General features: G+C 31.6%; 1 protein-coding gene across 1 annotated transcript in view; it reads left to right on the forward strand.

Annotated features, from left to right (window-relative positions):
• Positions 1 to 10,125: 10,125 nt before the first annotated feature.
• The window catches only part of LOC149425135 (monocarboxylate transporter 12-B), a 29,871-nt gene continuing 23,404 nt past the window's right edge, over positions 10,126 to 16,592 (forward strand). The window contains exons 1-2 of the mRNA XM_089650381.1: positions 10,126 to 10,247; positions 11,599 to 11,869. Of these exons, the coding sequence (XP_089506507.1) occupies positions 10,161 to 10,247; positions 11,599 to 11,869 (358 nt within the window). The 5' untranslated portion in view covers positions 10,126 to 10,160. The remainder of the gene's footprint in view (positions 10,248 to 11,598; positions 11,870 to 16,592) is intronic.

Here is a 16,592-nt window from a genome sequence, read left to right on the forward strand (position 1 = left end):
ACAATTCAATGTTGACAGTACGCATCGCTATCATACGAAAACGCAACGACAGATATTGAATCGCCTCCCTCGCCGCGAAGAGCGCGGGTGTTGAAAGGGAGGATACTGTGGATAGAGTGGATAGGGCGGCACAGCTCGCGCTCTGCGGGTAGCACCATCACCAGCACCAGCACCATCCCACCTACACGGGACCGAGGCAAGTTTCCAGGATGATCCGTCGCCGTCCGAAGTTTCGCGTATAATTCTTTCAAAAGCGCCGGCGGGCCGCTGAAATGTCTCCTGAATTTATTGCGGCAGTGCTGCCGCGCCACCGCCAGCCACCACCACCAATGCTATTCGGGTTTATTTTACAAACGCCTGCAAAACTTCTGCACTAAATATTCAATTGTAATTTTACGTACGAGTACCTATTTAAAACTAATTTACCCTATTAATTTTATAAAAATTAACAGATTTTGTTCATTTAGCTTTTAATGACTAGAGCCATTTTTTTACCTGATCTGAATAGCTAAATTGATCCTCTTTCACACCGTGTAAAAATAATTGTGATGTGTAATGCTACGTATATATATTTGCGAACTTAAACGCAAACCGAGTCACGAATTATGGGAAAGGAACAAAGCAACTGCGAGCGGTATTTCGCGCCATTTGCGGTTGCTTTGTCCCTTTCCCATAAGTTGAGGTGCAGTTCGGCAGTTCAGATAGCACGTAGATGAATTAAGGAATCCCAGTGATAAATATAACGAATAATATAAAATAATACTGGTTCTGACAATATACGTTTTCTCATTTGTATTTTTTCATAAATGTTATTTTAATTTAACCATGTCTAGCTAAACGTCTATGATTGATCGAGATTGTTCTAACATCTTCAGAATGCTACGACAGTTAATCATTTATATTTCAATATATGCACGTAAAGCAAATAAACGAAGAAAGGAGTGTAAGGAGTTCATATGACGCTAATGTGAATGATAGTAGAAGTCAGGGACGACCGGGGAAGACATGGCATGAAGGTTTCCGACATATTTTTTGATACATATGGTACTTTTGGTAGGAAATTGAAGTCTGTTTACCTATAAAAAAAAAATTGTACTTACTTCATCCATTATACTCTTTAAGTACTTTTTTTATGATTTATCACTTGATTTGTAAAAAAAATATTTGTACACTTTTATTTAACACTGAGCATTATCTATAGAAAAAATAATTTTATTTTATACTTTTTCCTTATTTACATGTAAAAATATTTAAAATTGTTATTTACCACGTCAATCTGTGAGAAATAGTTAGGATGCAGGCGAATTCTCAAGTTATTGTTTAATAAAATTATCTTTTAATTATTGTCAAACTCCAACGGCTCGGAGGGCTTTGAAGCAGAGAATGGACGGTTATCTCGAGAGTATTTCCTCCTGGGGTAAAAATAATCTCGTCGAATTTAATGTTTCAAAGACCCAATCCTGTCTGATTACGTCTAAAAGGGATCCAAATGATAATCTAGTCTCCTTCAACGGAAGCAATCTTCCGAACAGGCCTTCCATTGATATGCTTCTTGAAACTATAAGTGACCAGCTCAGGTACGGGGGCTCCATCGAAGCCAGAGTAAAGTTGGCCTCTCAGAAGCTGGGCGTACTGTACAGGGCCCGCAGATACTTTAATAGTAGGTATACAACTGCTGACCTTGTACAAATCGCAAGTGCGCCCTACTGTCGAATTTGGCAGCCATCTCTGGTCCGGAGCCCCTAAATACCTGAAAAAAAAACCCTTGACTCTGTGCAAATACGGGCGGTCCGTTTGATAGATTCCCCAATCTTAACAAACGGACTGCAATCTTTAGAGCACAGGAGTCAGGTAGGTATGCTGTCCTTGTTCTATCGGTATTACAATGGAAGATGCTCTGAGGAACTAGCGTCATTGATCCCTTCGGCACCGGTGCGTAGTCGGGATACACGCCAAACGCGCGCCCAACATTTGTACACGGTTGACATTTGTCACATGAGAACGGGTCGCTTCTACGATTCGTTCTTAAGTTCAACAGCTCGGCTGTGGAACGAACTGCCGGCCTCTGTGTTTCCTCCCTCCTACAACATGGGACTCTTCAAGACCCATGTTCACTCCTTCCTCTCCACAAAAAGACCCTCCACACAGCATCCCCAAAGATGACAAAGGCTCTGAGGGAAATTATTTTCTTCATGGCCTCCTGAGTGGAGTTAATATATACAAAAAAACTGTCTGTATCTGTGGTTTCTCCTTAAAATAAATATATAAATAAGTACTTAAGAATAACAGACAAGTACGTAAGAGTCGACGTGTGCATGTGAATGTGGCAATGAGAGTGTGCTAAGACCGCGTTGTTTGGGGGTCAGTCTTATCTCTCTACCCCTACGGGGAAAGGCGTGATGGTTAGTTAGTTAGTTGTCACTCGTAAAAAAATCACCAATAAATATTATGAATTATCTGTTTTACTCTGATTTTGTCTAGTTTTACAATTTGTGACAACAATAAAATGATTTACTTTTAACTCACTATCGTTTTATACTTTTATATAGCACAACAATAAAATTAATATAAATATGACAGAAGCAATTTATTTATAAATACTTTTTTTATAACAAGATAAAATACAATGAATCAATGCGACCATGACACATTTATAAATGCAAAACATGTGGTTATACATAAATATTTCTTGGTCATGATCGATTTCATTTTAATAAAATAAAAGATCATCGTAAATCAGCTAAGAAATGATGATAATGGACATCATTGCAATATAACAACACTTCGAATCTACCACACGTTTAAATGCAATATTTGCTTGTGTAGTGACCAAGAGGGAATCTTCTTAATATCGTAATTTATTTTTGTTTTAACTTTTTTATTTCAAATTATCGTTACTTACTTTTAACTAGTATAGAATTTAACATTAGGTACAATTTTCTTTATGAAATATTTATCGACTTTGTACATGTTACAAGTTACAAGTGATGCGCACGTAGTACCAATCTCGTGAACATACAGCAGATGGCGATTGTATGTCCTACCAATGGAACGGCATATACAACATCCCATCATTCTTCCTTTTTTTTATTTACAACAAACTAAATTACAATATGAAATAATATAATCAAACATTCACAAACAACTTAAGCATAATAATATCAGTATGACTAAATCTTGAAGAAATTTCACAAATCTGACAGACCTAGTTTTAACATAACTTTTCCCACAGATATCGGGTAAAGGTTCAATTATCAATAAAAACTTTCCATTTACTTTTCATATCATAAAATTTATTCATTGAGAAAATCATGACATGATTTTAACTTCACACTACTTTTCATTTGAAACATGAACAAAATTTTACTTCTCCTCCGATTAATTGAATTAAGGCGAAGCTTAATGCTAAATCACTATTTTGATTAATCTTTATAACGAATTTGCATAAATTATGAATACCAAAAAATATGTTTTTAATAAATTGAAAGTTTTTCTATAGTATCGCTTGAGTAACATAGATATAAACTAATACATTACTCAATAAAAAATATAAATGTAAACTACTAAAAAAAATATTATTTCGATAGAAGTATGAACGCGTAAAGGAAAAAACTTGTGAAAAATACAGTTTATAGCTAAGATTATCTGTGACAGTTTCACTTGATTAACTTTTTTGCTTTCTTATAAAATTATTTATAAAATATAATAAAAACCAGTTTTGTGAAATCGAACGTTTCTAGACTTTGTCAAGCGATTTTAATGTCTATTACCTACAATATAAGGTATACCAAGAATATACACATTTTTGGCTTGTAGTATCCTCTTAAGTACAACCATGGACTTAGAATTACCTTCCTTGAACCCAGCATCGGCCCTCTCCGGGTGCCAAATCGTCTAGGCGTCAATAATTCCTTAAACCTACAGTCCTACTACATCGCCTTTGAGATTATTTTTCATAAAAACGACGCTACCCAAAAATACAAATCATCCTAATATAATTGAATGCAATGATCTCTTGGTTTGGCTCAGAGTCGGCCCTGCTTGAACCCATTTCATATGACTTTAAAGCTGTCTTAAAAAATAAACCAAAACAACTTCATTTTCATGTACTCTTTAAATATTTTTTCCTGTCAGTTTTAAGTTTTCTGAATGATTGTTTTTTTATCGTGATTTTTTTTTTGACAAAATATATGTAATAGTGTGCGTGTCCCATTTGAAAATAATTTAGCAATTGGAGAAATGTGACAGACATAGGAATAGGATGATAACTCAAAAGACAAGAACATGCTGGTGACACAAAGTTTGGAATTTTTAGAAAAATCTTTTTAAATGTTTCAACCGAACGTTGTGTTAACCCAATTGAGTAGGCATTACACGGTGGAGAAAATAACAATTTAAGAGATTTTTTTTTTGGTTTTAATGGACCAACATTATCACAAAAAATTCCGCCAGAACTCAGTGTTTGAAAGTTTACAATGTGATATGCACACAGGTGATCAATTTTTACTTTATTTTTCTAATTTTTACGATAAAATAATGAAGTTCAATGGATATCAAACTTCTAATTCTATAAGGCGGTCATGCTATTGAGCAAAGTAAACCTGATATAAAAGCTTAATTTCTTCAGACTTATCCGTATAATCTCCATTGGATTTTATGGTACATTTTTTCATATTAAAAGGCGTACTTTGAAGTCCATTTGGCGCTTGTATTGTTTTAATTAATCTAGCTTCTGGGAAACGTTTTTATATACAATAACGGCCAGTTAAAAGTCAACGTAACAAGGATTTTCCGCTTATTACGGTTGAATTAAACTTTTAAATGCGTATTTAAAAGATACTTAATAAAGATAAGAAGAGCCAGTCAGATGGTAATGGTTGTAAAAGAATAACTGCGGCAGGGGAATGTAGTTTTATTTTACGAGATAAAGTACTAATAATTAAACTTGAATGTACTTTTAAATTAATATCTCTTTAGCTAGTTAAAAACATATATATTTTATATTTAAAGCACACACCTACTCTTGTAATTAAGTGTTTTATATGTAAATTTCAAAAAATTGCTACATGTAACTATTATGTTAAATTATTGAAAAATATGGAACACACATTGTAGCGTCTTACCTTATCATATAATCATATATATTTGTTAAAGCTCGAGGCAGAGAAAATTGAGGTTGACCTCGCCACTTGTAAGGTTTTGCTGCTTTTCTTCATCCAAGTAGGATTCTTTGAAATGCGATTAATTATATATTCTCTAAGCCTTCATCTTTCCTTTTACCTTCTTCTAACATCACAAAACTTAATGATAAAAACATATTTAGATACGATTATACTATAGCATATTATTGTAGCAATTCTATATCAACGTCTCAATATCACACTCCCATGCGACGGATTCAACAGCTAGGAAACAAATACTCCGATGTTTTTGATATATTTGGTACATCAATTTCATTATATATGCATACCTTATTTAAATTTTTTTCATAAGTAGGGGAATATTTTGATAAAGCTATTTAAATTGACAGTATTAAAATATTTTGCACGTCAACAGTATTTTTTCGGCTGAAAGAAAAAAAATATTTTGGATTTTTTTATATTTAATTTTATACCTACATACTGTGTGGATCAAATTCAACAATATTTTTTATATATGTGTTTTAAACAGTCATTTCCTGCACTATTTACGAGTATAATTTCTTAAATATTGTTATATATGTATGTAAAAGCCTTAATAGGCGTAAAATAAAATAAAAATAAATAAATAACTAACATCTGTGAAAAGTCATTCAATTCTCGAGCAAAATGCGAAGGTTTGTGTGGGAAAAGTCATTCAATTCTCGAGCAAAATGCGAAGGTTTGTGTCGGAATTAAAAGCCGTTTTATTAGGCGTTATGGAAACGATCAGAATGAAATTTCAGATTTGTTCTTAAATTGTTAGTTTTCACTAGATTCGTCGAAAAAAAAATACTTAAAATATATTTAAATATACGAATACTACGAATTAATGAAAACTTTTTGGGTTAATGTTTTTCATTTCATGACTTTTACTTTCATCTGTGAAAATTGGATTCCAATTTATAAATGGTGTTAGTAAATAATTGCTAAACCGTGTCAAGACCAGCAATCTCATAACAAATATGAAATATCTTTCCGATTGGTGACATGTCTGAGATAACCTTTTCAATGTGCTGTTCATTGTGCTTTTTTGCATGTATTTTCAAGGTTAACTTAGGCTCCATGGCAAAGTAAAAGTATTTTTTTATATTTGTAATAAAATTGTTGGTCTTTACACCAATTACCAATTATTTACTTACACCATTTATCAATCGGAATAAAATTTTATATATTAAAGTAAAAGTCATGAAATGACGAAATTAAAAACATCAGACAAACAAAATGTTTTCATTAATTCGTAGTATTTTGTAAAAAACAATAAATTTTAATGAAATAAACACATAATCCTTTTCATAGACTAACTGTTTCATACAAACTTGCAGGTTGATAAAGTGCTTCCTCTAATCCTTTCAGTATTTCATTTCCTTATTTTTCAGAGCTCAAGGTGCCTACTTGTGTATTATGAACTCTTGAAAGTGGAGATGATCCTCGTGAGATATTGAACATTCCGTGAATAGTTATTCTGAACTGAGTTTACTCTGAACTCACTTTACTCTGTGTATATCTGTACCACGGCAAGTTCCTATAGCGTTTAATCCTATCGTGCTTCATTCTTCCACACCGAGAACTTAATAACTAAATTGGATAGCTAACTGTGTGACTATTAAGTCTGTTTATATTTTTGTTTCCTTTCTTCCCGAGGCAATTAAAAACATGAGAAAAGAAATTTGTTTTTTTACACAAAACTAATTAGATTTGTTGGTGCAGTCTTGTAAAATTGGTGTCATAATTTATAATCTTAAGGTAATAGGCAAATAATACAAATATACAAAAATGTGTAGTATAAAACGTATTGCTTCTGTTACTAAAAACAATGCATTCAATCGGGCCATCTCAGTATCACTCTGGTGAAAGACCACTATTCAGAAGCCAAACCTTGTTATTGTTTGAAATGGCTCTGATGAATTTGTGACCCTATTATCTGAGTTGCCAGGTACCTACTAAATAATATCAGTTACAATCTGCTTTCTTACCTTATTTTCCCTTCCACTTACTTCATTCTTACAGAATACCCCAATCGGGGAGTCATAGTTCTGCTGGTTCCGGTAAGTTGAGAGTCTTGTGCAGTATTCAGATAAAACCGTGAATGTTATTAACCGACTCAAGTTATATCTGATGATTTGTAAATAGTGCCACAAGTCACCCCAAGTGGTTCACTGCGTTTGGTGCCGTAGCAATGCTGCTAATTAGTTTTAATTTTTAAATAATTTTCATTATCAAGGGTGTCCCGGTTCATGCAATAAGGTTTTATTTTTATTTATTTATTTAAGGAGAAAACACAGATACAGACAGTAATTAAAAGATAATTTTGAAAAACAATAACTTGAGAATTCGCCTGCATCCTAACTATTTTTCACAGATTGACTTTGTAGATAACAATTTTTTTTACATGTAAATAAGGAAAAGTATAAAAGAAAATTCTTTTGAAAATAGATAATGCTCAGTGTCAAATAAAAGTGTATAAATATTTTTTATACGAGTTTAGAGATAAATCATAAAATAGTACTTAAAGAGTATGGTGAATGAAGTAAGTACACATTTTTTTATATGAAAACTGACTTCAATTTCCTACCAAAAGTACTATATGTATTAAAAAATATGTCGGAATCCTTCAGGTTTTGGTTTTTATTACACAATTCGCACATTCTTCTCATTGTATCCCTGACACCAGCATTTGTGCGCGTCCGGCTAATATGGAATAAGTCGGAAAGCCTCGTCGTTCTGGGTGGTATTTTAAAGTTTATTGTGTATCCCCGTTTATCCAGGTTTGTCCACGCTTTTTTGGTTGATGCTTCTGCTCACCAGTGGCAGGACGGATCGGGAGAGGTCAGTTGACCGCTCAGCCGGACTCTCTCGACACACCGATTGTACCGTAGGGGGAGGCATGGATTCATACATCACTCCTGGAAACACTGACCACCAAAATTTTATTCACCCATTTTCTTTCCCAAAACTCTATTTCCTTTATTTAAAAAGACCATCCACACGGCATCCCCAAAGATAGCATGGGCCCTTAAATGCATTATTTTACTCATTGCCTCCTGTGGGGAGTTCATGCAAAAAAACGCTGTCTTTGTAAAAAATTACCCCGAGGGCGTTGTTCAAGGTTGACATAATTATTTGTGAATTTAAGGAATAAAATTCTGTTATCTGGAGCAGAAAAAAACATTTTTAAAAAGTTATAAAATAATTTCCAAAAGTTTTTTCTTTCTAGAATGTATAACAAATTGACCAATATCAAATAAACTATTTTCAGTTGCAATTGTAATTTTATTATGATACAGGAGTGTTAAAGAAAAATTTTAATTCAACACTAAAAATATATTTATACAGGCGCCATGAGCTTAATTGTGTAATGCGTTAAAAATCTAAATATACAACTAATTGACTTGTTTTCATGCGTTATGAATTTTTCGAGTATACATTTTAATCAGACAATAAAACTCAAACAATGTTTTATCAAATGGAGCGATTATTGTGGTCGTTGTTCCGTAGCGAGCACGTAATGATAAGTCTTTAATCATATCTTAACAATAATAATTTTATCGTGATACCTGTGAATCACCTGATATTATCAATATCAAATAGAAAAATAAATAATAATAAGAATAGTCGTTAGGGATTCCACGATCAATCAATCACCCCTTCAGTTTTTTTAGTGTTTTTTCTTTTTGAAAAATATTGAAAATTACTACTTCATTACTAACTTGTCTAGTAGAACGCAATTAATATTATTTATTTTTAGTTATTAGATTCTTATGCATCGGTATAGCGTTGGTACTCATAGTTAATCCGGCCAGAAGCCAGTCGTAAGCTCGGTTTAATACCTACGCCATGCCATGGTAACAAGTCCCGTTGAACCTTATGTCTCACGCAGCTATGCACTGATCATAATCAGAAATAAAACCGTATCTTTTATGACATTGTTTGAAACGAATAAAATGAAGAAATAATGTGTTACTTAATAATGTGACCGGAAAACTTATCAAAATGACAATTCAACACACCTTTAAAAAGCGATATAAGGTCGTGAAAAATGATGAAACAAAACTAGGTTAAGGAGGTTACTTTTTTTCATTTCTTTTAATGAATTTATATCACTTTTTAGTCGTTTTGAATTGTCACTGTTGTGGGTTACCATGGAACCCAAAACTAATTTTTTTTAAACTTAATGATTTAATAAAAAATGAATTTATTGCGATCGACTTGAACTACTGAACTTACGCTACCACAATTAACCCAGAAAATAAAATTGTTCGAAAAAAACGTTTTACTAATGAATTATTTATTATGACTTTTAAAACCGATATCGGAATATGTCAGAGGCGTGATGATAATAAAACAAAGTAAAAGTGTTGAAACAAACAAATAATTAAGATACTGAGTCACATTCTTACTATAATGGTTCATCATATCTAAGCAGATTTTCATAACTTTTAACAGGAAATTTTGCATTTGCATTTCGAAATAACTTTAAATAGGATAATGAAAGTAGATCATCGAATGGTGCTTAGTCGGTTATAGATAACTGCTGGTATTGATGAATTTGTACACATATTTGTCGTGTTATCGTGCAATTAGTATCACGTGTGATTATTTTTCTTATCTTGGGCCGTTTAAATCCTTTATAAACTGAAGACTGCAATGATAATTTCCCAGTACTGTATTGAATTTTAATAGTAACGTCAGATTTTAAGTTTGTGAATGAGAACTACCACAACAGTTAAAACACTGTTTTAGTTTCAGAATTCGTGACTAGAATGCAAATAGCGTGTTTTGAATACTGATCGTGTTGCGATTATGAACTATTTATCGTGTTTAATTGAATAATTATAAATCAACAATGTGTTTTAATTGATTAATAATAAGTGAGACGTGTATGTCACGATAATGGATTGTACCTGAGTTAGTGATTTAGTTACCTGCTTATCATAACCTTGAATCTCATAGTTTTGTTAAGTGTCAAGTGGTAAGGTAAAGATGGCTCCAGTGACTAAGAAGGAGGGCCTCGTTCCCCCAGATGGGGGGTGGGGGTGGATGGTTGTGCTAGGGGTAGCTTTAACAAATGTAAGTGGCTATATAATTTCTAAGGTTTATAAATTATAAATTGCATATTCCTATACAAAACATAAATTACAATTACCTCTTGGATAAAATGTCTCTATTGAAACTTTCAGAAAGAAGAATAAGCACAGATTTAATACTGTTACAAAGAATACTACATTTTCAAATTGACTGTCCCGAATTACTTCATTGTATCAATATCCATGTTCCCAAAAAATCATGCCGACATTTCTTAGTTTTCTACTTCAATAACACCAGGACACTAGCTTACCAAAATTCTCCGATTCCGAGACTTCACAATCTCGGAAACAAATATTCTGATCTGGGTGATATATTTCAATTGAAAACTAATCAGTATAAAATTTAATGTTATATTTTCTATCACTTTTATTCTTCTAGACACAAATAGACCTATGTACTCATATAACTTCTCCGCTTCTACTATTTTGTTTTGTTGAATTTTTTTAATTCAATTATATGCGTTAGGATTCATTTTTGCCATTATGTTTACATTCTTCTTTATTTTATTAATTTTTAATTGTTTACTCTGGTACAAAATGCTTGTATTTTTTTAAAGAAAAGACCACTAGGGCGTGTAATTAATCAATAATTTACAAAAAACGTATTATGGATATCTTTCAACTTGAGGTTTTCAGATATGAACAACAACTTGTATTCTTTTAAAATATTAAATGATTTTAACACAAACCGAAATGTTTATTACCGACTTTTGTTCGTAGAAATAATGGATTCTTACTTCTTGTTAAGTTTAATCTGACATTATCCAACAAAATCGTGGTATAAGTTATGGAGTTTCAGAAGTTTTCAAATATAATCATTAAGTCGTTGGTTATAATTTTGATACAATTTGTTCCCTGGTTTATTCGATTCATTATAATAAGGTGGCTCTCCAGTTGAAAATTTGACAAAACTGATAAATAAGATCATAGTAGTTTGTACATCATATTATTTGGTTATCACATTCTTTCGAAAGAATTCCAAAATATGTTGTGTAACGATTTTGACTATTTAAATAACTAACATTAATTAATTAATTTTCACTATCCCGACGAAGAAGCCATTGTATTTGAAACATGTAGATTATTATTTATGTGTAAGTGGTGTAATCAAAATGACCAGACAAAGTAATTTTACAACTTTCGAAGAAGTAAATAACTTCTATCCGAGAATTAGATTGCCGATAAGTTTTGACAGCAGTCAACTTTCATGAAAAGAGAATGCATACGTCAAAACAACTTTTTTTAAAATATCTCGACCTTTTACCGTTTAATCAAATACACGGTTTGTTATGTATTTTAATAACAAACCACATTTAACTTTTCATTTATTTCAGACCTTCAATCAATCACTTTTATCTCTATTCGGTCTTCTATTTGGAGAAAAACTGATTGACATGGGCCAGGGGACAGTGGGAGCAGCCTGGGTAGCCAACACCATGCTCCTGGTCTTCAATTTCTCTGGTCTGGTGACTGGACCAGCTCTGAAGACCTTCTCGGCCAGGACTGTCACCATCATAGGAAGTCTCTTGGCTGGAGGTGGCATGATAGCTGCCAGCTTCTCAACTTCCATGTGGCATCTGATCGTGACGTACAGTGTCTTTACTGGTGAGTTAATCATCTACCTCCTTGGACGTTACCAGTTAGTTTGTGATCACAAAAAATATATCTCACCTTACATAACGAAACCTATCCAACCTAAACTAATCTCACCTAAGCTAACCTAAGCTAATCTTAGCTAACCTAAGCAAACCTATGCTAACCTAAGCCAACCTATGCTAACCAAAGCTAACCCACTGTAACCCAAGCTAACATAAGCTAACCTTAAACTAACTTAAATTAACCTAAGCTAATCTACTATTTATTCGTGATCTGTTTAGTCATTATTTTGTTCTACCGGCTCCCGTTTTATCCAGAATTTAATTTCATTTATCTTTCAATATTTTCATGGTTCAAAACAATAATTTAAAAACATTTTCCAAATTCGTCCTTCATAAAACAATAAAAATAACATGTTTTATCATTTTCCGTATAGGTTAATCAATTTTCTATTCAAAATCTGTCAAATATTTTCAACGTAATGATTGATAAACAAAGAAAATGAGGATATCTTTATCCAACTCAAAAACCACTTGATTTATACAATGTTTTGCTAATAAATCAGCAAAAACGTAAATATTATCAATTACTTCTTTCCGTTATCTGTATTTTTTATTGATAAATTTACTAATTATTGGAATATTTTTTTATCATTCGGGAAGTAACGTGAAACATAGATGGAGTTTGTATATATGTTAATGTTTGACCCCAGCAGCGTGTAACCACTAATTTTATATATTTTTTTAAATTAACAAAAGATCACGTTATTTTAGTAGACTTTAGCTGTTTTTAGTTTAGTTTTTACAGCTGACATAACATTTTCCCGCCGCCAGAACGACATGTTTGTGTTTGGTCGTGGATATAGAGTTGTCGTCGGTCGTTGACAGTCGTCTTACCAGTCGGAGCGTTATCTACGTCTGCGGCGTTATCTACGAATTGATGACGTTGTAGCCAGTTAGAACCATTTAGTATGGTGTGAACTTATATAGTTTTTAAATCAATAATTATGAATGAAAATATTTTGATTTCACATGTTTAGAACAATGATCAGAATTACAAAAATTGACTTTAATTTTTTTATACAAATTTAACAGTATCCGTGTTTTTACCTTTTTTATTCAGCTGATACTACGCAATGATATTTCGTAAAAATTAAAAAAAAACGTAAAAATTCTTCAGAGGATTTCAACTTTTTTTTATCTGGCCAGGCCTCAAACTCAATTGCGTCTGTCCGTTTACCACTTAAAATTATCAAAAAATAAACCAGTATACAGGCTGCTAATTGGAAAATTCTCGCATTATCGTGAGAGTTTTTAAATGAAAATAGATTGCAATCAGGTAGGTAAAAATACGTATTAAAATAGAAACATAATTGATTATTTAAATGTATTTTTTTAAATATGCGACAAGATTTTCAATGTTGATACCCTAAGGTTTATTTCAAATAAGAGATTTGTTTATGTCTTTTGAAAAATACACTGGTAAAATTGATTACAGCAGCAATTGGATTTGAATTCGAGATCTAGAAATATTCGGATGACTGCTGTGTATCAATGAGCTATTGAAGCAACCCGTTGCAAATATTTTATTTTATAATATCTATTATAAACATCTTCGATGAAGTATGAATGGATGATAAATAAAGAAGATTTTCACACAATATGCCAAGCGAGAGGTTCTCAGTAAATTAACTCGCACGTAGATATATTTACTTGCGGTCTATTATATTTTTTGTGTTATACCTTTTCTATTGTTTATAACCGCATGGTTTCAAGATATTACAAATTTAAAAGTGATGTCTTTTAAATGAAACACCACTAGAAATAAGTTATTTTGAAACACATTTTTTTATTGTTTTAATTTTTGATCAAAAACGGAGATTTTATTTATTTATTCAAAAAACAGTTTTTACATAAAAAAACATACTCTGCACAAGGGCATTCCTGTATCAAGATGTGCAGCTTTACAATAATATCATTTAAAAAAATACATATATGTAAACTTAAAATAATAACAACATTAAATTTAAACCAAAAAAAAGAAAAGTTTATGACACGGTCGTTTCGAGACCGGTAGACAAAAATAAACCAAATTTTAGTAACAAATGTATGAAAAAATAAAAACAAAAATGTCAACAAAAGAAGCATTAGTAAGATTAATTTTATAGTTTGGATTTGAAGTAATGAAATGTTGATTAATTTCTAAGAATCTAAAAATGTGGTATTGAATAACATTTTAAAAATGGTAATTTATAAAAATATTTTCATAACGATTTTCGTTTAGTTAGCTTTATTTTTTTATCACATAATATTAAAGTTTAAGAAATGAAAATATTTCGTTAATGGCACGTTCTAAAATAATAGATATATAACAATTTATATGGTTTTAGAAGACCTTCACAAATGTGAAAAAAATTACCTACTATAATAATATTGGAAGTTTATTATCAGCAGTAGCGATTTTTGAATTTAAATAATTTTCGAGTTCAATACAACAATTTAACAATATTTGTTTGGTAATCTATAGCTTAAGTATATTAGAACCATTTACCCACTTACTAATAAATGTACATTAAATTTTACACAACTGACAAAAAAAACTTAAACCATCCATTAATTATTGTTGTTTATCCTTAAATTTAAAACACCATGGGATCAATTACAAAAACTAGTGATCTTGGAAATCGGAATCCAGCACGTATTATTCAATGCCCCATTTAAATTCCATAAAAGCCACACTCTGTGGAAATCACATTTTTTTTAAAAATGTGTTTAGATGTACGTTTTGTTTAGTTTTCACATATTTTAAAAACAGAATTTTCGTAACTACAACTACGAAACGTTTTAGCTTCATACAAATTGTTAGTTAATTAAAACTATGATGCAGGTCTCCTTATATACCAAAGTAAACGCTTAAGTTAGCGGTAAAAAAAAACCTTTATAAAAATTAGTAAGAAAATGGTTTTAAGTGACTATGTAAATATTATACAATTTTTTTATAGTCGATAGTATTATTACATTCATATTGTAAATCTGTTAAAATAAAAATTTAAGTAGGAATACAAGTTATACTAACGTATTTATTGTTTATTTACAGTAAATATGAAGAGGAAATATCTTTTCACTAGCTGCAGATTGTATTAGCATTCACAAAATGGGAAATATATGGAATTCAATTTAAAATTACAACTCAAAATATATATTACTTAAAGTGGTTAAACGAAGCTTTACCAAAACATTACCTTACGATAGATTTCAGTAAAACACTAGACTCAATAGTAATATTGTTAAATAATGAATTCCGAATGAACCTTTACTAAAACATTACCTTACGATAGATTTCAGTAAAACACTAGACTCAATAGTAATATTGTTAAATAATGAATTCCGAATGAACCTTTACTAAAACATTACCTTACGATAGATTTCAGTAAAACACTAGACTCAATAGTAATATTGTTAAAAAATTTATTCCGAATAAATGAAAATTAAGTTTTAAAAGTATGTTCTGAAGTGCATCTGATAGTATTATTATCCTAATGACTGTAGTAGATATATTTAGGAATGTTGTAAACGCAAGTGGCGCCCTCTTTTATTAGAAAAAAAATCTTGAAATTTTCAACAGAAAATATCTGCTAGTTACATAATATTTTGTAGTACTTTGTAATTTCCATCCAACTAAATGGTCATTTTTATCTGCCATAACACAAACTAGCAAGGCGGGCGAAAAAATACTAAAATATAAACAGTTTAATTTTTCGTATTATAATAATTTAAAAAAAAAAAACACACCTTTTTTGTAATAACAAAACTTTCCATTGGTAACCTAGGCCATATAAATAAAATGATAAGGTTTTAGCATTTAAATTACCTCTATTGCCTCTATGAATACTTAACACCACGAAAACAAGGAAATATTACATACAACGATGTGCGAATAATTCGCTGTCGTTTGCTAAAGCAATAGTTGAATAGTTTTAAGCTTCTCGTTTTGGCCAAAAAACAAGAGGATGAAGGGGAACTTTAAGACAAAATAATGTGTTGAATATTCAACGGAATAATTCCATGAAATGCACTTGTCCCGCAGGAAATGTGAAATTTGTCTGAAATGGAGTTAGTAGAGTTTGTGTAGAGGAAATGATTATAAAATTATGCTCTGCAACTAGTCCTAAACCATTTAGGTAACCGCAAAAAAATTTGCAATAGATACATAATTTTTTTTTTTTTTAATTTTTTTTTTTCAAAAACATTAATAAAAAAAAGATGCTATTTAAGCCAGCATATTGTATGCCTTCTTTATGTGACACCTCACAAGAGCGCCCATATATATTATATACTGTACAGTGTAAATGCAGGGGAGCTATGTCAACACCCGGTTGGGCAGCGTTGTGAGGCGGGTTAAGGTAGGGGCTATAAAGAGGGATTGATTATTGCGAGTCTTAAAGAGGCCCGAATTATATAAAGGAGGAAAAATAGATGCCGGAAACTCGTTTCACATACGAGCCGTCTTACACAAAAACGATTTGGAGAAGCGGCCCATTCTCACGAAGCCAACATCAACTGTAAACGGTTATTGCGCCCGTGCACGTCGAGTTTCACGCACATGCACCCGTGTATCGGGGATCAATAATGCTAGCTCCTTAGACTCCGTTAAAATAACTGTAGAACAGACTCAACACTCCAATATTGCTTCTGTGCATTAGAGATGGCAAACGGTTTGTTAATAATGGAAT

The sequence above is a fragment of the Hesperophylax consimilis genome, chromosome 3, assembly GCF_061612785.1.
Source record: "Hesperophylax consimilis isolate HC1 chromosome 3, BYU_Hcon_1.0, whole genome shotgun sequence".
In the NCBI taxonomy this organism is placed as follows: domain Eukaryota; kingdom Metazoa; phylum Arthropoda; class Insecta; order Trichoptera; family Limnephilidae; genus Hesperophylax; species Hesperophylax consimilis.